Here is a 25,376-nt window from a genome sequence, read left to right on the forward strand (position 1 = left end):
ATTTTATCAATGAGTTTTTTATTATTAATTGATTTACATATTTGGGCGCTCCCAAGATGGGGGCATATATATATGTACAATTGTTAGATCTTTTTGATGGACAGATCCCTTAATTATGATATAATGCTTTTCTTCAGCTCTTGTTACAGTCTTTGTTTTAAAATCTAGTTTGTCTGACATAAGTATGGCTACTCTGACTTTCTTTTGATGTCCATTAGCATGATAGATGTTTCTCTATTCCCTCACATTCAATCTGCAGGTGCCTCTATGTCTAAAATGAGTCTCTTGTAGGCAGCATATAGATGGATCTTGTTTTTTTAATGTATTCTGATACCCTTTGTCTTTTGATTGGAGCATTTAGTCCATTTATATTCAGAGTGATAACTGAAAGATATGAATTTAGTGCCATTGTGTTACCTGTAGAGTTGGTGTTTCTGGTAATGTTCTCTGGTCCTTTCTAGTCTTTGGTACTTTTGGCCTTTTTTTTTTCCTTTTTTTCCCTCCATTCAAAGAGTCCCCTTTAAAATTCCTTGAGGGGCTGGTTTCCTGGTCACAAACTCTTTTACCTTTGTTTGTCTGGGAAACTATCTTTCTTTCTACTCTGAAATGACAGCCTTGCTGGATAAAGAATCCTTGACTGCATATTTTTCCCATTCAGCACATTGAATATTTCCTGCCATTTTCTTCTGGCCTGTCAAGTTTCTGTGGACATATCAGCTGTAAGCATGATCTGTCTCCCTTTGTAGGTTAAGGACTTTTCCCCTTGCTGCTTTCAGGATTCTTTCCCTGTCTGTGTAGTTTGTGAATTTGGCAGATATTGCCTTGATGATAGTCAGTTTTTGTTGAATTTAATGGGAATTCTCTATGCTTCTACGATTTTGATGTCTGTGTCCTTCCCCAGATTAGGGAAGTTTTCAGCTATAATTTGTTCAAATAAACCTTCTGCCCCCTTTTCTCTCTTCATCTTCTGGGATTCCTATGAAAAGAATGTTATTAGGTCTTAATAAGTCACTGAGTTTCCTAGGTCTACCTTTGTGATCCATTCCTTTTTTTTCCTTCAACTTTATTATCTATAATTTTATCTTCTATATCACTGACTCACTCCTCTGCTTATCCATCCTCATTTTTATGGCCTCCATTTGTGTTTGTATCTCAGTTATTTTTAATTTTGGCTTGACTAGATTTTAGCTCTTCTATCTCTGCAGTAAGGGATTCTCTAGTGTAATCTATGCCCTTTTCACCCCAGCTAGTTTATAGTTTATAAATGTTTTATTTATTTATTTATTTATTTTTAAAGATTTTATTTATTTATTTGAGAGAGACAGAGCATGAGTGGGGTAAGGGGCAGAGGGAGAAGCAGACCTCCTGCTGAGCAGGGAGCCTGATGTGGGGCTCGATCCTGAGACTCTGGGATCATGACCTGAGCCAAAGGCAGACACTTAAACGACTGAGCCACCCAGGTGCTCCAAAATCGTTGTTTTAAATCCTAGTTCAGACATCTTACTTATATCTATACCGATTAAGCCCCTGGCCATGAGTTTACTTCCCATTCTTTCTTTTGGGGTGAATTTCTCCGTCTCATCATTTTGTCCAGAAAAGAAAGCAGAAAGAGAAAACCAAACCAAAACAAAAAAACCAAAACAAAACAAAAAACAAAACCTAAAAACCAAAAAGCTAGATCTGGGGGTGTTTCTGCCTGCTTGTTAAAAGAATCTAGATTCCAAAATACAAAATATATATACACAAGATATACATATAAAAATGGAAAAAATTAATAATAAAAATTTTTAAAAAGGGAATTGAAAAAATAAGAAAATAAGTAAAAAAATAATGAAAAGTAAAGAACAAAAGTAAAAAGGAAGATATATCCTGTTTCCCTTAGAGTAGAAGCTTTGTGTCAAACTGGTCAGTAGACTTGGTGTGGGCGTTGTTTTTGCTGGTCTTCTGGGGGAGGGACCTGCTGCACTTGGTTCACTGGAAATGCGCTTCCAGGACGCAGTGGGGCAGGGCTTGGTGTAAGCTCCAGCCTCCACTAGGTGGTGCTGTTTTGCTCTCTGAAGGCTTTCAGCACTCATGGGTGGGATGAATATGGCTACACCCCACACTCTAGCCCCAGAGCTGAAAGTTCATGTCCCCAACTCTTCAGTGAGCCCTCACGGAAGAGCAATCAATCACCCCTGTTGTGTCATCTGACTTTTATCACTTACGCATAATACCTTCAGGGTCCATCAGTGTTGCCACAAAAGGCAGAATTTCCTTCTTTTTTATGGCTGAATAATATTCTATGGCATATAGAGAGAGACAGGGAGAGAGAGAGAGTCACTTTTTTTTAATCCCATCTTCCATCCACAAACACTTAGGTTGTTTCCAGGTCATGACTATTATGAATAATGCTGCAATGAACATGGGTGGTGCAGACACCTCTCTGAGATTGTGGTTTCATTTCTTTTGGATATATACCCAGCATCAGGATTGCTGTATCATATAGTGGTTCTATTTATAATTTTTTGAGGAACTACCACACAGTTTTCCATAGTGACTCTTCTCAACTTATAATCCCACCAACAGTGCACAAGGGTTCCCTTTTCCTTACATCCTCACCAGCACTGCTTATTTCTTGTCGTCTTCATAACCACTTTAATAGGTGTGAGGTGATATCTCATTGCAGTTTTGGTATGCACTTCCTTCCTTAAAATTATGTATGCAACTCCAAACATTAAGCCACCAGAGAAATCAAAGGAATTAACTAGTAAAAGATGATGGCCAAATAGTAGAAGAGTAAAAGAACACACAAATCAGCATTTTTAAAACTCAATATTCACAGAGTTATGTTTAGATGAGTGCAAAATGCATTTGGTCAACCACTTCATATTCAAATTCATGTGTGTGGAAGTAAATTTGATCCATCTGTCCCTGAATTATTTTCTTAAACCACCAACATTTTATTTTACAAGAACTGATTTCCAACAAGTCTTATGATATCCCTGACCTCCTGCCAAACCTGCTCAAAAAGTCTGAAATGTGGCTATTGTACTGAACCTTCTCAAATATGCTGGTTTTTAAAATTAAGAGCAAAAAAACAGGCAAAAAAGTATTTATCTGCTACATTGCCATTCATGCTGAAATCAAGCATAATACATGAACAAAAAGGAAAAAGATCAACACAGTATCTATATCTATCTATCTATCTATCCACACATCCAGATACAGTACAAAACAAATTATCTAGACAGCAAGCCTTGTGCAAGCAGTTTACACACGTGACAAGAGTTTAAAAATGGAATGGATGACCCAGGACAAATTCATATCCACTCTGAAGAATGACTTAAATCATATACGCGACCAGGGAAGTTTATCCATCTACCCATTGGCTGCTCCTTTGTCTTATAGACATATTTTTCCCAGCCTACCTCTTCACTTTCTTAATAGGGTTGTCACGTGGGCCCTCCACTTCTCTAGTTCTCCACCCTTTGGGCATTGTCATCCTTTCCCATGGCATCACTGACCACCTACATGCTGATGACTCCCAGACCTGTTATCTTTGTTCTGTTTTCACTTCTAAGACAATTTCTGAACTCTTCCTACCTGGATCATCAATAAGTACCTCAAAATAAACAATTCCATGAGTACTCAAATTATGAGCCAGAAATTGATACCATATTTGGCTTCCTTTTTCTTCTTTGTCACTCCCCTCCCTCACCCAGTCAGTCACAAAGTCCAGTGCATTCTTTCTCTTAAACCTCTCTCTAACCTTGTTCAGATCATCATATTCTATCACAGGAATTACTAAAATACCTTCCTAGGTGAACTAGCTATATATCCAAATGGACTCCTACAATCCATTCTCCACACAACTGTCAGAACGATCTTTCTACAAGGGAAATCTAATCATGCCCTTTTCTGCCTAAAACCCATCAGTGGTTTCTCATTACTTCAGAATAAAGTCCAAACTTCTTAATATTATTACAAAACCCCAAATTATCCAACTCCTTCTTAAGTCTTCACCCTTTTCTCTCTGAACCTAACCCTGGCATTCTATAGTCCAATACATGAGTTTTGTTCAATTTCTAAAAAATTGTCATGCTCTCTCACACCTCAGGACATTCCCACAAATTGTTTCTTCTGATTAAAATCTCTTCTCCTCCTTAGTCCCACTCCACCCAACTTCCTTGTCCCATCAACTTTCCCTATCCCACCTACCTTTCCTGGCCACATATGTTGGATGTCTTTTCACCTCCAAGAAATCTTTCCAGCTCTGCCAAAGGTAAGTTTGATACCCTTGACATATGCTTCTACCACACCTGTGCTTCCTCTATTATGGCCTTTAATTATCACACTGTACTGTGGTTATTTCTTTGCCTGTCTCTTTCAATAGAGTTTAAGTTCTCTAGAAGGGTTGGACCCCATTTCCCAGCAGGATGCCCTACACATATTACACATCCAATAAACTATTGTTAATATTGGATGAATTTTAGATCCCTGGTGACAGCCTTGCTAAAAAACACAATCTGTCATATAACTGATAAACTGCATTTAAATATGGGTTTTCATTTAATCTTCCTCCTATAATACCTTCATAGGAAAAAAGTTTAAAGACATACAGGTAAATATAAAGCTGTTTTCCCTCCTGATATACACACACACACATAATTTTTTTCTGTTGTCTTATCTGAACTTGGTGCTAAAAATATCGAAGTAGTATCTAATCATGGTACTTTTTTGTCTAATAGTTCTTCCATGTATCTACTATAGTCATTGCTTTCTATACTGTGAAATCCTCAAGTAAATTATATATGAGACAAAAAAATTGAGAAACAGCGTGAAGGTTAAGATTTCCAGGACAGGTAAAATATCAAGAGTTGAAAAGAGAACCTGATTACACAGATATTTAATTCCTTCAATCTTTAAAACTGAGTGAATAAAGTATCCTTTCTTGAAAATTATTACTCAGAATTTGAGGTATATATTTATAGACGATCTACTGACAAAAGCTAACTTCCATATTTTCCACGGCTTTTAAGACTTTTTCTACAAGAAGTTACGTAGAGTAGAAGTTTAAAGATAGTTCCACTGGCCTTTCTTCCCATTACTAACAGAAACATTTACCATCAGTGATAGGATGCCTTCACATGATTAAGCCATGAAAATATTATCATGTTGTTATAGGTACTCACAGGTACTTAATGTGTAGAGTGACACTTTGTTAACTTTTAGGACTATATCTTCCATTTACAACTAAAAATTAAGGAACATTTGCCTTTTGCTATAGAACATTCTCATTAAAAGGAGATTGCTATTTTACTTTATGTCATTTTACAATGGTCTACTCATAGTAGAATTACTCAGATAAAATTATTTTTGAAATTCACAGTGGTGTGTCTACACAGTTGAAATGCAAAAGTTTGGAAAAAAAAAGTGTTTTTCAATGGAGGATATCAAATAGCAAGATTAAAAAATAAGCAGAGTTAAAAAGTCATTGTCAATTTTGGCAGCTAGTATAAAAAAAGAGGAAATATTCTATGGAGTAAAAAGATTAACTAAATATACTAAATATTCCAAATACTGCTAAGCAACTAATTCTTTTCCAACTCTAGTGCTACTCAGACCCATCTCTAAAGCTCTCAAAATTTCCTCAAAATTTTCTATCATTACTGTTCAACTGACTGACCTCTGAATAATGTTCTCAATCATTTCTCCTACTCTTACTTATAAGGCACCTAGTTATAGGACTTCATCTGGGGTCTCTGCTAAGAATATCTTTGTGATATCCTATGTGATAAAATAATAAAATTTTAGTGTTTATGGTTAAAAGCTGAATTATTCAAATCCTAACTAGTTTTAAGTATATTAGGTAAAAATGACACAGAGCACATTTAATAAGTGCTTATTAAATAATGACTTGATTGGTTGTCCACATGGCCTGAAACATCTGATAATTAATTTTAAATAAATCTATAAAACTAATGCAAAAATAAAGTGTCTAATTTATAACCAGTTCTTTAAGTAATCCTATGAAAAACAGAATTTTTAAAAATTAGAATTACTAAAACAAGTGTAGATTATTAAACTGATGTCATTCCCCACCACCTCCTGAAAAAAAAAAAAAAAACATGCATTAAAGGAATCAGTTTCTTTTCCTGGAGCAAATGTGCAAAGTCTAAACTCCAAATAGGCAGAAAAACTTTACCAATGATTGAAAATCACAACTGATAAGATGATGCAACAGTTCTTTGGCCCTCATGTAAGCTGGTTCTGTGGTAGGATAAAATGCTTTATAAGAGAAACTAAGTTTATGAGAATCAAGAATACTAATGAAAAGCAGACTTCTGAGGTTTTAAATGATCTGATTTTTCTGTTCTTCTTTTACTGTGTTTGGAAATGGCAGCAGAAATGATGAAATATAAACATAAAAGTAGTTTGGAAGATTTCTAAACTCTCTCACAAGACAACTGCTGGTTGAGAGTTCTTAATAAACCAACACGATCCATTTGTGTTTTCCTTGTCATCTCCTTCACTATTTCCACACAGAATACTTTGTATCTGATTCTCATCTAAAATGAACTATTTCGTAGGGGGCTCTGAGAGATAAAAACCTATTTGGTAATGAGGTTATGTCTCTACTTCTATCAATTAAAAGTGGAAAGCTATAAATAATATTGAAAGAACAATACAGCTGTGTGAATCTTGGCACAACAGGATGAAACTATTTCTACTGTTTGCTTCTTTTCCCCATGTCCCCTTTCCAGTGCATATAAATTCATTGCTCTGGTGGTTTTAATTTGGGCACCAGTTTTGACTAAATCTAAGAGCTCAAAGAAAAACACAGCTGAAACCACTGCCTAGTGGCTTAACTCACAGTCCCAAATGATAGGCCTCCAACAGAGCCCAGCAGGCTTTTAGCAAAAAGGCTGCTGACTAGAGCTCATTTTGAAAAGTGGAGAGTTTGATAATAAGTCAGGAACAGAAGCTTCACTATAGCTGTCTTAGGAGATTTTGCATTGCTCTACTAAACGAAACAGGGAGTGTTTTAGTCCTCCACTCAATGTAAGAAATACATGATAGATTTCTCTGGCACTTTAGACTGACTGATTCTATGCTAGAATGCTAAAACCACAAGGTAATGACACATACAAAATGAAGAACTGGGCTGTGCACGGCAATTTCTTTCATTTGTAAATGATTTATCTTATTCAGTCCTGAAGGTTCATGGGTCAGTGATTGTTTTTGAACTAGTAGACCTAAAGCCATCTATAGAATTTCTGTCTTTAACTCTGTCCTTCTCTGTATTGCACAGCCACAAATGATCTCACAATTGTGATCCAAGGGTCTCTGGAAAGAAAGATGTTCTACCTTCAAATATGTTAGATACCAAAATAGAGAATCTGCTGAAATGTGATCATTTAGATTTCACTGCTGTTTTCAGAGATCTGATGATAAATTCCTTCTGAGACTGTCAAAGATAGCACCAACGTCCTTATGATTAAATCTCCAGGGCACCTCAAAAAGAAGACTATAAATTGCTTTGCTCTGATGCTACTTCTCTGCAGAACAGAATTAATTTTTTTCCACAAATTAGTGCTAGGAAAAATTAAAAGAAAAGCTGATTGCAAGTACAGTAAGGATCTAGAATAGTTTCCCCATTTTCTGCCAAGCAGATAACACCATTTATTAGACAAGGAGTGGAACATACAACTGTAAGATATGCTGAGCAAGTTTTCAGTTTTATTACTCTAGTCCAACACAATCACCAAAACCTCTGGATTCTCTGTTCCCCTACAGTGGTCAAATAGGACTCGTCAGCCTCTCACTCTGAAAGGTCTCTGATCTCTGTAGTTTGCTTTGAAGGTCTTGATGCATTCTCTAATTTACCTTGCTTTTCTAGTTCTAATAAGCGGTATCACTGGCCTGCTGTGAACTGGTACACACTACCCCAAGCAAAACCTCAAAATGTATTATTAAAGAAGGTATTTTTTGTTGTTGTTCTGTTTACTTTCCTAACTCTGTGACTATCCCAATGTAATTTCTATTGTCTCTTAGTAAACATTTTCTAACAGCCCAGACTCTCAATGGCTGTGTCTCTGGTCTTAACACTTTGTTTCATGAAAGTTGGTATTTACCACCTATTTATATGAGCCTGTCAGCTTGTCCTGTAACCTGAAATCCCAATTCTGGTCTTTAGGATTGAACTGCCTCTCAGAACTCTATCTTCCAATTCTGTCTTTCGGATACAAAAATGCTGCCTCTCCTCCCCACTTGACACTCTGCAACCTTCTGCTTGTCCACATGTTAACTTGCAATAGTATCTCTGGACTACCCATTCAGATGCCTCCCTCATTGGTTCTCTGATCAGTGTCACATCTGGTAACAGATCATGCATCAATCCCACAGATTTGCTTAATTATCTTATTCTAGGCCCTTGACAAAATAAATACTAACTTAGTCATATCTGTCCACTTGTCACCCATAACCCAGTACTTGTACTTTTACAATAAATTGGAGTATAAAACAATTGCAAAGCTGAGAGAGAAATTTCAAAGAAAAATATTTTAATGTAGAAGGGTTTTTTTTCCCACATCATTTATTAATTTGGGTGTGCTTTGCATACATTTCCTAAAGTATGAGTCCCAGAACACATTTTACTGCAATTTCAACCAGATTGTATTATAGCAAATATTTTCTCTTCACTAACTTTAAAAAGAAGAGAATCAAAAACATTCTCTCTAAATAATCAGAGAAGTTTCCCATAGAGAAGGAAGTACATTCTGATTTTAAACAAAAACAAAAACCACAGCTAAGCCTTTAATAATCTAGCAACACATACAGGCTGCATGTGAAAATAACCTATCCTTATCTGAATACTTTGAATTTTACTGAGGAACTTGATGGGAAAAGATTCAAACATTAGCTCAATAGGATAGAAAAAGAAATGGGGGAAAAACATGTGCATGAATGAGACTTATTCTGCAATTTTCTGTGCTCAATTTGTTATTAGTATTTCTGAAAAAAGGGGAAGAATAATTTAGATGCTGGCTAGTGTGTAAAGTCTGTGCGGTTGTAGTGTTTACTCTCTTGTTAGTAGATTAGTAGAAGCGGTGAAAAATCAACTTATAGTAATATTTACTATGGCAGCTGGAATACTGTGGTTTAATGAGGGAGTTTTTCAGTACAGAACTATCCAGGGAAAAGTGGTAAGATTCATTAGAGCTAGTCCTGGTTTTTCTTGGTAACTAAATATCATTACCACATGAGCTGCAGTATTTTCACTGATGGACATTTTTTTAAATGAAAAAAAAATTAGTCAAAAGATTATTACTTTGTCATCATGCTTTTTAAATTCACATGCCCTCTATTTTCCAATTCAAACCCTGCTGTGAAGGCATATAGAATTCTTACAGATACATTAGATGAGTCTCACTGCCTCAGGAGATACGCAGAAAATATTTATTAATAAAAAATTTGACTAGCATATAGGAGTGAATGTTGACAGACAAATAATGATCTCTCCATATCTTCAAATATATTTAAGCCATCTGTTTTTGGATATAAAGATGCCTATGAAATATTTCAAGTTTAGTGAAGATGGATGGTTAATACTTTATAAAACTTTAAAAAAATGTGGTAATACAATGATTCATACTATATATTTTTCTTATATTTTTAAAAAATTATAAAGCATCAACTATAGATTGATGATTTTTAATGATAAATTTGGTAGAAAAAGTTTTAAGTGATACTGTATCTAACAAAAATATTAGCAAAATAAATAAAAATTTTATTTACTTATTTATTTATTTTTGGTTCAAGGTAATCCAGGAAATTAGTCTGATCTCTTCCAGGATTTATTTTAAGGGATGGTTTTGAATAATTATCATTTATGTATAAAGGTGTCAATGACCTCTGCTCCTACAATCACTGTAGAGGATCTGTCTGCAGAAGCACTTAGATTGCTTAATATGGGATAGAGGCAATATTTTTTTGTTATTAATAAAAATTATGGAAAGTGCTATAAGTTAATGGATCAAACACCTAATTACACATACAATAAAACATTTAATTGATGGGAAATTAAGAACCTTGAATCAATTTTCACCCAGGTTTTTGTTAATGTAACATAAGCAGTCAATTTATTGTATGAAATAAACCTACACAGCAGAAAGCTTGGTGGCATCATGGTATGATGAGCAACTAGAATGTGGAGGTTATACACAAAATCTTTCTAGAATTTAGACTTCTTTTCACTTGATTTTATAGCCATCTTCCTAAGTAGAGAAATATGTATGAGTTAGAACATCAAGTGACAATCTTAAGTATACCTACAAGGAGACAATCCAACAGAAACCTCAATGTGGATGGCAAAGAGTCATTTAAAAGATGCCATTCCAATGTTCATTCCTGAACTCTCCTTTGGTAGAGACAATAGGGTTGAGAGAATCTGATTTTTCTTATCTATTATTCCAACAAAGTCACAGGCAACTAACAGATTAAAGCACAGTTTTTATGGCAACTGCTACAAAGAAGAAAAGCTATGGAAACTAAATTTATCACATTGCAGTAAAATGATGGAGTGTACACACTGGATCAAGTGAGTGTCACTGACCACAAAAGCAATTCAAAATTAATATTTATAATAAACTTCTACATATGCTTTAGGTGTCCAGAGCACTGGTTCCATGCCAAATTGGTCAGATAAAATAAGAATCCATGAAAACAAACCCATGGTCTTTGCCATGGAAAGAAAAGGATATTGGGAAATCTCAATTTCCTCCCTCCTGTTTGAGCAGGCATATTTGGCTCTAACTCTGTCTGTTAATAGTTATGTTTAGACAATGCCAAAGGAATGCCTTGATAAATAAAATAATCTAGCTGGGATGTGTGTGTAAGAGAAAGACCTGTCATCACATACAAGAATAGTGGTTTCATGAAATTCAATCCTATTGTAGTGAATTCTATTGGACGGGATGATGACTGGCCACACTACTTTCTCCTATGACACTCCCCCATCAAAACAAATGTGAGATCATTGCAACAACACAGCAGAATGTTGCTTCTCTGCCTCAACCTGCAATTCTGTAAATTGATGAAAGGAAATTACCACATTTTAGGATTAGTTATTTCTGTTTTTGTCTTTTGGTGTGAAATAACTGAAATCACAAAATATGCAGTTCTTCTTATTGTGTTCTAATATTTTCAGCAAAATAAAATGAACATATGATCATATAACAAACATGTATGATTATGATTTGTTGTCCGGTGACTAAAATAGACTAAATTTCTGCCAGCTAATTAGTACAAGTCTCAAATGAATGAAGTGGAAAAAAAACCTTATGTTTGAATTCTAAACAAAATATAATTTATGTTTCTTTTTTTGATACTCCCCCAAAATTCAGAGTAGAGAAGAAATATAAGCTAATTTGGGAGTCAGGCAAAACAAGCTTATAATGTAAAACAAAATTCTATGTTTTTTAAAAAGGACTTTTATCTGGCTAACATAATCAATCAGTTCAAGACAAATATTAATAAGAAAAACTAAGAAGAATAAAAACCTTTTTCATTGAATTATGCAATTAGTGAAGTCTACACAGTTGCCTTGGGAAGACAGTTTTAGTGTGTGTTATACTCAGACAGTAGGAAAGCACAAGGCTGAATGACTGGACACCATTTTGTTCTTAAAACAATAGGTTCTGAGTCCTGGGCTGAATTCTGAAAACTCCTAGGGCACAAATAAAATATTAAGAAACACCACTGGTCGGAGTGCCTGGGTGGCACATTTGGTTAAGCCTCTTACTCTTGGTTTCAGCTCAGGTCGTGATCTCAGGGTCTGAGATGGAGCCCAGAGGGGGCTCCCCGCTCAGAGTGGAGTCTGCTTGAGCTTCTCTCTCCCTCTCTTCAGCCCCTCCACTTTGTGCTCTCTGTCTAAAGTAAATAAATAGATCTTTAAAAAAAAAGAAAAGAAAAAGAAACACCACTGGCATTTAATGATCTAATGGATCACAATATATGCATTATTAAAGTGGATCATATTTGGTATTTACTTAAAAGATGGTAGCAAAAGATTCTGCATTGATAGATTGCTCAATTAAGTATATTCATAGCTATCTGATAATCACCTAGATACTTCCAGTGATTGATTATATCAAACAATTGTAATTGCTGTCCTCAGCCAAAAGTTCCTGTTTGCCTACCCTATACAAGGGATGGTAAATTCATTAGAAGGTTCCATAACTTCTAAAAATCTAGTAATCAAGACATAAGATTAGAATAAGCAATAGTGCCATATACTATTCATTCTAGCGGCTTGTCTATTTTTTATTTCTATTTTTAAAATTTATTTTATTTAATTAATTTATTTTTTGCTGCTTCCCTATTTTGATCTCTTACTATAAGAAATATCAACTTTCTGCACTGTGGACCTACGTAGAACTTTTACTACATATATGTGTTTCTACATACCCACATGATACATAGAGTTTTTCATTATAAAAGTAATGCATGTTCACTAGAAAAAGGAACAGTCTGGGTAGAGAGAAGATGGAACGAGTTATTGAATCATCAGAGAGAACTAGAGTTAAGATACTAAACATAACCTTCTATGAATATACATGCATTTCTCTATCGTCTCTCTCCAGATAGTTTATCTATACTTTATGAAATAAAAACACTTATCTATAGTTTTGAAATCCTTTCAATTTACATAATATATGTTTTCATGTCGGTAAATGCAGATCTATATCACTGTCTCTAGGCAGTTATTCTTTGATGAACTGCTTGTTCAGTGTTTGGACCATGGGCTCAGTCTCTCAGCTTTGGCACTCACCTAAGAGTCAGAAAAGGGTAACTGGGCCAATAAGGCAAGAGGCGGGGGAGACCCCCCATGGCGGCTAGGGTGAGGGAGGCAGAGCAGCCAGGGCGCCGCGGGAGGCCGGCTCTGGAGGCCATGCACACACACAGTTCAGCGGCGGCGGTGCTCTTCCCCATGCCCCGCACTCTTCTCTCTTACCCGCAGTGCTCACACCCATTTTGGCTACAGCTGATGGGCAGGAAAAGTTTGAAAGTGAAGTAACCACACTGGGTAACGCGCTTCCACGTGGCATCCCCAAACAAGTCTGGACAATTTTGTAATTTTGTACGGTAGGAATTCTTATTAATTCAGAATCGAGATATGAGGCAAAACATCTTAGTGGGAAAATTGGCATTTTCACCTACTGATGGATCTGAGCAAAGGAGAAGTTCGGCTTACCTTGGAAACACGCGGGCTAGTCCATGTGTCTGGCAGGCGTCGAGAGCACCGCGTGCGCTGCCTCTTCTGACTGTAGACGCCACACACCGAGGCTGGCTCACTGCGGGCGTGGTCCCGCACCCCAGGCTCCCAGAGGAAGACATGGAGAAGACCCGGATGCCTGTCCGTCTGAGCTGGAGGCCCTCCGTAGGCGGCCAGACCCAGAACCTCTTCTCCCCGAGGTGATTCCTGAGACTGTTGACCGGGAGAACACAGGGTCTCCACCGTTTCTGCACCACAGAAAATACAGCGAAGATTGATGGAGAAGTGCTTCATTTCTCACAAACTACTAACTACAACCCAGAGCCCCCAGCGCGGGCCGGGGTGGGTCGGAGCATGCGCACCTGGTAGAATGCGCCCGGAAGTACCTCCTGGGAACCCGCCCGGCCTGGGCCTGTGAAGAGGCTGAGGACATGGTCAGATCAGTATCCTAGTCCACTGGGGGAGGTTGTCAGGCTGGAAAACGACAGCCCAACGTCGCCTGGGCCCTGCCCCGTTCCCCGAGCTCACGCACGTCAGGATTGGACTGGAGAGCTGTTCCTTCTTGGAGGAAGTTTTCATCCCTTCATGTGCTGAACAGGTTGGGAAGTGGCAGCTCCTTCTGGCGGCGCAGCAAGGGCATGTTTGCCGGGCTCTACGTCAGTGTGCTGAACAGGCACCACTGGATGTACAGCACTGCAAACCCCCCCGCCCACAACCACCACCAGCACCACCACCACAGCAACAGGGACACGGACCTCCTGTTGGTTCCACAACGGGGCTGACCCTGGACAGGTTCGAGAAAGGGTGGAAATCATCATGAAGAAATTCATTTTAATGGCTGGAATGTGGGGGTGGTGGCGCTGGAGCGAGCCAAGGCACGGCTCACATCCGTGCTAATGCTGAACCTGGAGTGCAGGCCTGTGATCTTCACGGATGTAGGGAGGCAGGTGCTGGCGACCGGTTCTAGAAAGCTGCCCTTGGAACTGTACACACTCATCTGTAATGCGAAGCTGAAAGACATCCACAGAGTTGCTTCTAAAATGTTCTGCGGGAAGCCTACAGTGGCTCCTCCGGGCGATTTGACTGACCGGCTGACTCTCAAGCCCTCTGGCTGCATTGTGGAGCGAAGACACATGCCTGCGCAGGACATCAGGGCTCTTCTGGTAAAGACCCTCCGAGCTCTTCTGGTAAAGACCCTCTGAGATCCCACTCTGATCGCGAGCTCTAGAGAGCCCGTGTTGAGGCCTGTTTCCTTGGATGTGAATTTAGTGCCAAAATTCATAAGCGGTGCAAAGTGTAGGAGGACCTTTCTCTTAAACTTGAACAAATTTAATGCCACTGAGCACAGCTCAATTTCCTGCCTTCAGTTTTAAATATGCCACTCAGTGGAATAAAAGGTTTACTTCACCTTGCAGGGAGAAATAGGATGAAGTGCAGGAATGTTAAACGCAGCCTGCTTTAGAAAATCAGGTTAGCGTTCCTACCTCTGTCCTGTGTTCCCTGAGATTAGCAGGCATCAGTGTGTCAGCCAGCACCAGACTGCCTCCTCCCTGGGGGGGGGAGGGCCAGGCAACCCTGCCCAGCATGGGGCAGGGTTTCTTAAAATTGCTGGCTGGGTAACTGCAAAGCCTGTGAATGTTTTAAAAGGTAGGAGACTAAGGAGCTCTAGGTTCTGCATGTCTAGATGTTTCAGAAGAATTGAAGTCAGGTGGCTTTGGTAATATAGGATAGCTTTGTGGTTTGCAGACTTGAACAACTACCCCCTACCTCAGCCCGGGGTCCCAAGTGTGAACCCACATTGAATGCCTCCAGTTGTTGCGATGCTGCAGTAGTCCGTGGCACCCGGCTATTAGAGGATTGCACAACATCTGGCTGCAGTTTGGTTGGAGAAGAGAGTCTCCAAGTCCTATTTTTTTCTTTTTTAAGTAGGCTCCATGCCCAGGGTGAAGCCCAACCTGGGGCTTGAACTAATGACGCTGAGATCAAGACCTGAGCTGAGATCAGGAGTGGGACAATTAACTAACTGAGCCATGCAGGTGCCCCTCCAAGTCCTGTTTTTTGAAACGTAAAGAAACCCAGCCTCTGCACTACAGGTGAGAGAGGGACAGATGTTTTAAGGAAGTCAACTAAACATTTAAATATTTAAAAAAAATTGTCAAGATCCATGTAAAGTAGATGAGGAGGTATGAAAGAAACTCAGCCCAGAATGTCCTCCACCCATTGAAAGGCAGCATGTGAGCACCTCTTCCTCCTCTCTCCCCTTCCTCACATTCCTTTTTATACAGAGAGCCTACACGATTCCCTAGGTTTGTCATAAGAAATATTTCTGACAAAGTAGCTGATTCTTTCCGGGGGCATATGGAAAACAGGGTGCTGCTACTCTCAGAGTCAGAGTGATTGGGCAGAATGGAAAAGAATCTTTGTTCAGCTTAATGGCCGACTTGAGGAAATTTGACAAGCTGTAGTGAGTAGACTGACAGCAAAATCCACAGAGGAGATTGTTTATGCCTTAGCACTGTGAGGTTGATGACACCAACTGTTGGTTCAAGGGCCATTTCCCTGGTTTCCTTTCTGGATTACTGGAAGGAGGGCAATTTGGAATTTCAAGAGGGATGCCTTTTTTTTTTTTTTTTTGACTGCCTTTTTTAAAACTTAGGGAAAAGATTATCTCAGAAGGAAACCATCTCCTTCTGTCCCCCTTTCCCTAAGCCACAGATGTTATATAAACATAAGGCGGGGTCACTGGTGGCCAAGCGCCTGCCTTTGGCTCAGGTCATGATCTCGTGGTCCTGGGATCAAGCCCTGCACAGGGATTCTTGCTCAGCAGGGAGTCTGCTTCTCCCTCTCCCTCTGCCTGCCACTCCTCTTGCTTGTGCTCTCTGTCAAATAAATAAATAAAAATTAAAAAAAAAAAAAAAAACAAAGTGATTATTAAATTATTTTTATCTAATTGTCAAAAATGTTAATATGCATATTATGAAGAAGAAACCACCTTTCTAATGAAATATATCTACTTCTCTTGCAGAAATAGATGACAAGAGGGTGACAAACACCCAAGCCGAAGTAAGTTTTCTTATATTTTGTATGAATAGGTGTTCAAGTCAATTAAAAACGTAATTAGGTTGGTTTAATGTTTTATAAGATATGTCAATACAACTGATGTAAAAACTAGTTTGCTTTTCCTGACTGAAGAAATGGTAAAATGGGGTCATTAAATCTCTGCCTCTACTTTGGTTCTCAACCTATGAAATGACAACCCCTGAAAAAACTTGTAGAATAAACCATTGCTTTTAGTGACAAAGATATGGTATCGATATTTTCAATTTAGTTACTAGTTGTTTATGACCAACTACAGGCTAGGGCCAGCCAATGTTGGAATCCTGGAACAAGAAAATGGGGAGCAGGGACCTCTTAAAGGGTCTTCAGGTATGTGCAGCCGAGAGCAGACCCTGAGGCCAGAGGTTCACATACACATGTAGGAGTTCAGATGGAAAATAGGAACCAAAGGAGGCTACAAGGAAGTGAGTAAACTTCTGCTCAGAAATTGAACAGAAATTGACTAGCGTGCAGACATACCAGTCAATTCTCATGGCTGCATTAGTTAGGCATAAAGCAATACCCAGAGGAAAATGTAGAAAGAACAAAATACCAAATAGTGTCTCTTAAGATTTTCTAAAAATTTAATGAGGTTGCGTATATGAATATGCTTTGACAACTGAACTCTTACATACCTGTAAAGCAGTTTTTATTGCTTAATGAGTTTTACTCTATGGTACTACAGAAGCTTTTCTGTAGGATTAATTTTCTACTTGAGCTTTGAATGTGTATATGGAAATAAATATATGAGAAATCCCAAAAGTGACTGCTTCTTGAAATCAACCAGATGAGACAGAATACAGTAAAGGAACACCGGAAATATCAATCATCCACACGTTGAACATTAACGTAGAATCGCTCTGCCTACACCTGTGCATAATGAACTGGTGGTACTAAAACATTCTATTCTGGAGAAATTTGCTTGTACCATTTGTTTGGCTTATATGGATTTGACAACTATTGGTTGAAATTTTTACTTTTTAATATATTGTTTTTGATACTTTTGAGGGGAGATAAGCTTTAGTATGTACAAGGGAAGATACCTCAAATTCTGTGTACTGTCAGTGAAAGCGTTTCTAGTTTTGCCTATAATAATTCCCAAAAAGAGTCTTGTAACTATTTATACCTGACCTTTTCAAAGCAAAAATGATTGCTCCAGACACAAAAACTCATTGATTAAGACCCCTACCTTTGCCACATTGAAATATAAATCAACACACTATTAAAAAGGAATCTTTGACATAATCTAATTGGGGTATAGACCACATATATGTATTTTATCATAATAAAATTATTTATATATTCACATATATATGATTAGTTTGTGGTTTTAACCATGAAATATGTTTCTATGTTCCAATTTTTGTAATTTTTAATGCAAAAATTCTCTCTTCAATAATTCATCCCTGATCTAGTATATGTAGATGAGAGTGTTACACAGCAGTTTTGTTAGGAAAGGACTTATTTATCTTTTGAAAATAGAATATTATCTCAACATTGTAATTCCAAGTAAATGGAGATGTTAGATTGAACATGTCAATTCCAGAAGTTTATGAATTGGTATTCGTACCAAAACACTCATTACCTATCCAGAACTGCTCAAAAATCCTATAAGCAGGTGTAGTTATCCCATGGACATAGTTTTGGAGTATACTTTGTTCTGGCACTTACGTTTTTTCTCTCAAACAAAAGGGATTGATATCTCTTTTTCTCTTTCTTTCAAAAATAAATGAACTCTACTAGGTGAGAAAAAGAGTAACTTCAAAACTGCAATGGATGAGAGTTTTATGATAAAATCGCTTTATGTATCTCTTAAAGCTGTGCTATCAGCAAACATGTATATAATTTCTCATTGATTTGAGTTGTATTTCATAACAGGGGGAATCAGAAAGCTCTTTGAAATATGGCACAGTGTTTATTTCCCCCACAGGGCTAATTTTTATTCAAATAATGCTTTTCCTCTTTTCTCTTTGTCCACAGTCACAAAATGCATCCCCAAAGCAAAGGAAGCAGAGCGTGTATACACCACCGGCCATGAAAGGTACTGTTCAGGTACTGTTTCGGGTTACTGTGAGTGTTGAGTTCATGGCTGGCAGGCTGTCTGTTTTCATTGACCATATGCTTGATTATAAGCTTGATCTAGTCTGAGCTCTACAACTTGATAATGTGACTTTCAATAAAATATTTTATCCATTTAAAACTTGGTTTCATCAAGACTAAACTAGGTAGCTGAAGAAGGAATAACTAAAGATGTCTCAGAATTTCAGTTTAGAAATTCTCATTTTCCAAAATAATGACAAAGATTTTTCTTTTACCCTTCCTTATGTATTTTCTTTGAAGGGATCTTTCCAGAATCCCTAATTACTCTTGACAGTGATGCCAGACCATTGCCATTTTTTTTCCTGGCTTATGCAAAGTAGAATAACTTGAATTTGGGGCAAATTTAAGGTAAAGTGTTGCCTCGTTGCCTTGTGTCAAGAGTAGCTCTAAGAAACCCAATCAAACAGCTATTAGCTGTACATGTAACAGCTGTTCAAATAACAACTAAAAATGCTAGCTCAGATCCTGGCATTTTCCCAGATCTCCCCCAAAACTGGAACTGCTAAAAGAACGTCTAAGTGTGTTAGAATTTTGACTGACACCAATTCCAGTGAAGGCTTCTTTTATTTCTCACACAAAAATGTTCCTGACATGAGGCAGAGTGTGCTCGGTCCAATAGCTGCTGTTCCAGTCTGTCACTTGGGCGGTTGGCCCAGTGGCTCATCAAGCTCAGTTTCAACTACAAGAGAGGCCAACTGAGCAGTTTCCTCTGGAGTCTGGAGAGATGTCTAAATTGGGAGTGAAATTTTCCACTCTGTATTCTCTCTAGATTTGAGGCTTTTTTCAGGGAGGTGGAATATAAATGGACACATTAATAACTACTTTCAGTAAACTTCCTTCCTGTGTAGCTATAAAATACCATGTTTGTTTGTTTGTAAGACTGCAGTAAATAACACAATCATCAGTATTGTACTTTATTCCAGGGTAATTATTGAGAACATCAGGCTTCCCTCTCCAAAGATAAATATAATCATTTGAAGACATATTTCCTATTGTAAGTCATCTTGTACTTTTAAGACACATCAGTTTTGGCATGAATAGGCAACCGTAAAAGATATATGTTCACTGTTTAATGATTTCCTCTGTCCTATTTTAGGATGGCTTAACTAAATAAAGTACTACTGTTCTCATGTCCTCAGAGAATAATAATATTATTTTTAAAGGAAATTCTTAAAATCAAAGCCCCAAGAGCTTTCATTATATTTAGCACTCAAATATCATAAGAATGTGGGATCCTAACATTTAGGGAAGTTAGTCATAGTGCATATTTTCACATGTGACCTTACTTTACTACTATCTCTCCAAGATGGCCTTTCAGTGACAGTCATTTTGGTCATGAGTTAAGGCTTGGGAAAGCACAGTAATTCTTTCAAGAGTATACCAGGGTCTTATTATAAGCCACTTAGGCCCTCATTTATAACCAGTAAATACCTGGGTAAATCTCCTGCTTCTGATTTAAAAAAAAAAAGGGGGGGGGGGGAGAGAGAGAAAGCCAAATCCACATGTTTTATTCAGTCTACCTGTCCCCAAGAGCTAGAAATGAATATTTCAAGACAAAATTAAGCTATGGTAACATATGGTGCATTGTGAGCACATTAAGAAGCTTCAATCATAAGAAAGATGAATTGGCAAAGAAAATGTTATTGAGATGCTAAATACAATAATACAATTGCTCTGAAATGTGTAATTCTTCAAATTGCAGTGGAACATCATTATACATTATTGAGTTTAAAAAAAAGTTTGCTGGGAGAGCAAAGCAGCAACAGATGTGATTAATAGTTCTAAAAAAATTACTCTGAATAAAAGGCCAAGCAAGACTTCATGAAAGACCCAGCAAATAACTGGTTAGTGGAACAAAACAAAATACAACAAAACAAACAGAACAAAAACAAACTGGCCAAACTCCTTCCTTCAATCTTCCTTTGCTCAGTTGAGAGGAATTACCAGGTACAGAGAAAGTGGCAGGAGGGGAGAGATGCTACATCCCACCTATTTCTGATTCAATTAATGCATGGTCAGATTAGTCTCGTCTCCTAAGTGCATTTAATTTTTCTCTTTCAATAACAGTGGTACTTATGTCTCCATCAGGTTTCAGGAAACAGAGACATGTCCAGGCCTACTTATTCAAATGCTTTTGTTTTTCTAGTTTTAATTTTTCCCACTCCCCTCCCCTCTGGTCAAAGAGAAAAATACGATTTGGTAAATTTTTTTTTAAGTTTTTTTTTTTTGACAGAGAGAGAGACAGCCAACGAGAGAGGGAACACAAGCAGGAGGAGTGGGAGAGGAAGAAGCAGGCTCCCAGTGGAGCAGGGAGCCCGATGCAGGGCTCAATCCCAGGACTCTGGGATCACGCCCTGAGCCAAAGGCAGACGCTTAATGATTGAGCCACCCAGGCGCCCCTAATTTGGTAAATTAATTACCATCCAGAATGGTGCATCAGTTGGGCTGGATTCCTTTTTTTTTTTTTTTTAAGATTTTATGTATTTATTTGACAGAGAGAGAGTCAGCAAGAGAGGGAACCAAGCAGAGGCAGAGGGAGAGGGAGAAGCAGGCTCCCCACTGAGCAGGGAGCCCGATGCAGGGCTTGATCCTAGGACCCTGGGATCATGACCTGAGACAAAGGCAAATGCTTAACTTCTGAGCCACCTAGGCACCCCAGTTGGGCTGGATTCTTAAGAAAGATCATTGCAAGGACCACTGGAATCATTGGGTGGTTGCCATTTAGGGCCTGGTACCTGGATTGATTAGTTTGTGGCCAAGGTGGCAGCACCATATGTTACAAATATTGCAGTGTAAATAGAAGAATCTGTATATGGCTCTCTTTCTTCAGAATGTTTCATGGTTTGTCCGGCATATTTACTCTTAGAACGTAGTAAGAGATTTACTACTTGGTCTTGCTGTCTTTCTATTCATAACATTATAGGCATTCAATGTGTTCAAGGAGCTTAAATGTTAACTAGGGCAACTATCAAGTGATGACCGAATTTTTCCCACTGCATCTAACCTCAGGGTATTACATTGGCTATGTCCTCTTGAGGATTCCAGTGTATTAGGCCTGAGGTAGAGCCAGATAATCAGAAGTTCCAAGTGATGCTGCTGCAGCAAGTCTAAAGATTGACCAGACTCAAGTATCCAATCACCTGCCTAACATGTCTCATGGAGATCAAAGAGATAATAAGATCAAAATTAATATGTTCAAGGCTGACTTTTGAATCTTCTCAACACCAAATCAGTTTGTCTTGTACTGTTTCCCTTCTCAGCAAGTGGAATATCCATCTGCGTTGCAGAATACTGCTGAGTTCTGAGAGCATCCAGAGACCCTCCCTCTCCTTCACTCTCTTCAGGAGTAGAACACTAGCTCTCATGGGTTTCCCCCATTAGTATCTCTTACCTCTCCCACCTTCTCTTTTATCTTCAATGTCACCACCGTATTTCAAATCACAATCATCTCTTTGCCGGGATATACCTCGAAGGTATTCTAAACCACTGCAATAAAGAAAATCAAATGAATTTTTTAGTTCTCCAGTGCATATAAAAGCTATGTTTACATGATAGTGTAGTCTATTAAGTGTGCAATAGCATTATGTCTAAAAAAATAATGTATAGGCCTTCATTTATACTTTATTGCTAAAAAATAATAACCATCTTCTGAATTTTCAGCAAGCCATAATCTTTTTGCTGGTGGAGGGTCTTGCCTCCATATTAATGCCTGCTGACTGATCAGAGTGGTGGTTGCCAAAGGCTGGGGTGGCTATAGTTTTTTGTTTTCTTGTTTTTTTTAGATTTTTAATTATTTATTTTAGAGAGCACACAAGTGAGTGTGATCAGGGAGAGAGGCAGAGAGAGAGGGAGAGAGAGAATTTTTAGCAGACTCCCTGCTGAGCATGGAGCCCATCCTGGAGGCTTGATCTCAAGACCCTAAGATCATGACCTGAGCCAAATCAAGAGTCAGCTGCTTAACAACTGAGCTACCCAGGCGCCTTTGTGGCAATTTCTATAAATAAGACAACAATAAAGTCTGCCACATCAATGGACTCTTCCTTCAGAGAAGCCATTGTAGCATGCATTGCTGTTTGAAAGCATTTTACCCACAACAGAGCTTCTTTCAAACTTGAAGTCAATCCTCTCAAACCCTGCCACTGTTTTATCAGTTAAGTTTATGTAATATTCCAAATCTTTTGTTGTCATTTCAACAATCTTCACAGCATCTTCATCAAGAATAGATTTCATCTCAAGAAACTACTTTCTTTGCTCATCCCTAAGAAGCAACTCCTCATACACACAGGTTTTATCATGAGATTGTAGCAATTCAGTCACATCTTCAGGCTCCACTTCTAATTCTAGTTCTCTTGCTGTTTCTACCACATATGCAGTTAATTCCTCCACTGAAGTCTTGAACGCCTCAAAGTCATCCATGAGGATTGGAATCAACTTCTTCCAAACTCCTATTAATGTTGATATTTTGACCTCTTCCCATGAATCACGAATGTTCTCAGTAGCACCTAGCATAATGAATCCTTTCCAGAAAGTTTTGATTTGCTTTACTCAGATATATCAGAGGAATCATTATCTATGGCAGCTATAGCTTTATTAAATGTATTTCTTAATTAATAACACTCGAAAGTCAGAATTACTCCTTGACCCATGAGCTACAGAATGAATATTGTGTTAGCAGGCATTAAAACATTTATCTTGTACATCTCCATCAGAAATCTTGGGTGACCAAGTGCATTGTCATTGAGCAGTAATCTTTTATTTTTTTTTCAAAGATTTTATTTATTTATTCAACAGGATAGAGACAGCCAGCGAGAGAGGGAACACAAGCAGGGGGAGTGGGAGAGGAAGAAGCAGGCTCATAGCGGAGGAGCCTGATGTGGGGCTCGATCCCATAACGCCGGGATCACGCCCTGAGCTGAAGGCAGACGCTTAACCACTGTGCCACCCAGGCGCCCCAGCAGTAATCTTTTAAAAGGAATCTTTTTTTTTCTGAGCAGAAGTTCTCAACACTGGGCTTTAAAATATTAAGTAAACCATTTTATAAACAGGTGTGCTGTCATTCATGCTTCGTTCTTCCATTTATGGAGTACAGGCAGAGTAGATTTATCATAATTCTCAAGGGCCCTAGGATTGTCAGAATGGTAAATGAGCGTTGGCTTCAATTTAAAGTCACCAGCTACATTAGACCCTAACAAAAGAGTCAGCCTGTCCTTTGCAGGTTTGAAGTTTTGAAGCCAGGCATTGACTTTTCGTCTCTAGCTATGAAAGTCCTACATGGCATCTTCTTCCAACAGATGGCTGTTTCATCTACATTGAAGATCTGTTTTTTATTGTAGCTACATACATTAATGGTCTTAGCTAGTTCTTCTGGATAATTTGCTACACCTTCTACATCAGCACTTGCTGCTTCACCTTGCTCTTTTATGTTATGGAGATGGCTTCTGTTTTTAAACCTCATAAACTAGAGGTGTCTTAGTGGCTCAGTCGGTTAAGCATCCAACTCTTGATTTCGGCTCAGGTCGTGATCTCAGGGTCGTGAGAGGGAGTTGCACATCAGGCTCCGTGCTGGGCATGGAGCCTTCTTAAGATTCTCTCTTTCCTTCTCCCTCTGCCGCTTCCCCACCATCACTCATGTGTGTTCTCTCTCTTAAAAACAAAAAAAAAAACCTTAAACCAACTTCTGCTAGCTTCAAACTTTTTTTCTGTAGCTTCCTCACCTCTCTCAGCCTTCATAAAACCGAAGAGAATTAAGGCCTTGGTTTAGGGAATATTGAGGCTGGTTTGATCTTCTATCCAGACCACTCAAACTTTCTCCGTATCAGCAATAAGACTGTCTCACGGTTTTATCATGTGTGTGTTCACTAGAGTACTACTTTTAATTTCCTTTAAGAACTTTCCTTTGCATTCACAGTTTGGCTAACTAGGCACAAGAGGCCTAGCTTTTGACCTATCTTGGTTTTTGACATGTCTTCCTCACTAAGTTTAATCATGTCTAGCTTTTGATTTAACATGAGAGACTTGCAGCTCTTCCTTTCACTTGAGCACTTAGAGGCCATTGTAGGATTATTAATTGGCCTAATTTCAATATTGTTGTGTCTCAGGGAATAGGGAGGCCCAAGGAGAAGGAGGGAGAGAGGTAGGTAATAGTTGTTCGGTGAAGTAGTCAGAACACACATCTTTCAGGTAAGTTCACCATCATATGTGGGCACAGTTCCTGGCGCTCCAGAACAGTTACAGTAGTAACATCAAAGATCCCTGATCAGAGATCACCATACTATAATAACAATGAAAAAGTGTGAAATACTGTGAGAATTACCAAAATGTGATACAAAGACACTAAGTGTGCAAATGCTATTGAAAAAATTGTACCAATAGACTTGCTTAATGCAGGGTTGCCACAAACCTTCAATTTGTAAAAAACAAAAAAACAAAACCTAAGAATCTGTGGTGTGCAATGAAGAGAAGTATAATAAATCAAGCTATGCCTGTAACTGGTTACTCAACATCTAGTCTTTCTTTTCTTGCTCCCGTGAGTTTTCTATACTGTAGCCAAAGTGAATTTTTATATGCTATTTCCTTGGTTAAAGCTCTTTAATAGCTCCCCATTGCCATGAGATAAAATCCCTATTCCAGAGCAAAGTTTTCAAAGCTTACTGGCCCATGGCTCCAATCTGCCCCTTCTCTCCCCCACTATGTCCCAAACATGCTGGTGTTCTGTCAGCTTCTGAATTCACCAAACCCTTGTTGGTTCAGGAAAGAGTCACACATTCTTCCCTTCACCTAGAGTGTTCTTCCCTGCCTCCTTATCCTCATTCTTCATTGGCTAACTCCTACTTATCATTCAAGCCCTGTCCTTAAAGATCAGTTTCTGAAAGGAGATTTTGCTAACGCTCCAATCTAAATTCTCTGTAGCTAATGACTCCCT

The 25,376-nt window shown here is 38.3% G+C and overlaps 1 protein-coding gene and 1 pseudogene across 1 annotated transcript in view; both read left to right on the forward strand.

Moving 5' to 3' along the window:
- The window catches only part of PPP1R1C (protein phosphatase 1 regulatory inhibitor subunit 1C), a 113,987-nt gene that overhangs the window by 42,614 nt on the left and 45,997 nt on the right, over positions 1-25,376 (forward strand). The window contains exons 3-4 of the mRNA XM_026492393.2: positions 16,284-16,321; positions 18,335-18,395. Coding sequence (XP_026348178.1) covers positions 16,284-16,321; positions 18,335-18,395 — 99 coding nt within the window. The remainder of the gene's footprint in view (positions 1-16,283; positions 16,322-18,334; positions 18,396-25,376) is intronic.
- On the forward strand, positions 9,123-14,460 carry LOC113247835 (mitochondrial-processing peptidase subunit alpha-like; annotated as a pseudogene).

The sequence above is a fragment of the Ursus arctos genome, unplaced genomic scaffold (genome assembly GCF_023065955.2).
Source record: "Ursus arctos isolate Adak ecotype North America unplaced genomic scaffold, UrsArc2.0 scaffold_1, whole genome shotgun sequence".
Classification (NCBI taxonomy): Eukaryota; Metazoa; Chordata; class Mammalia; order Carnivora; family Ursidae; genus Ursus; species Ursus arctos.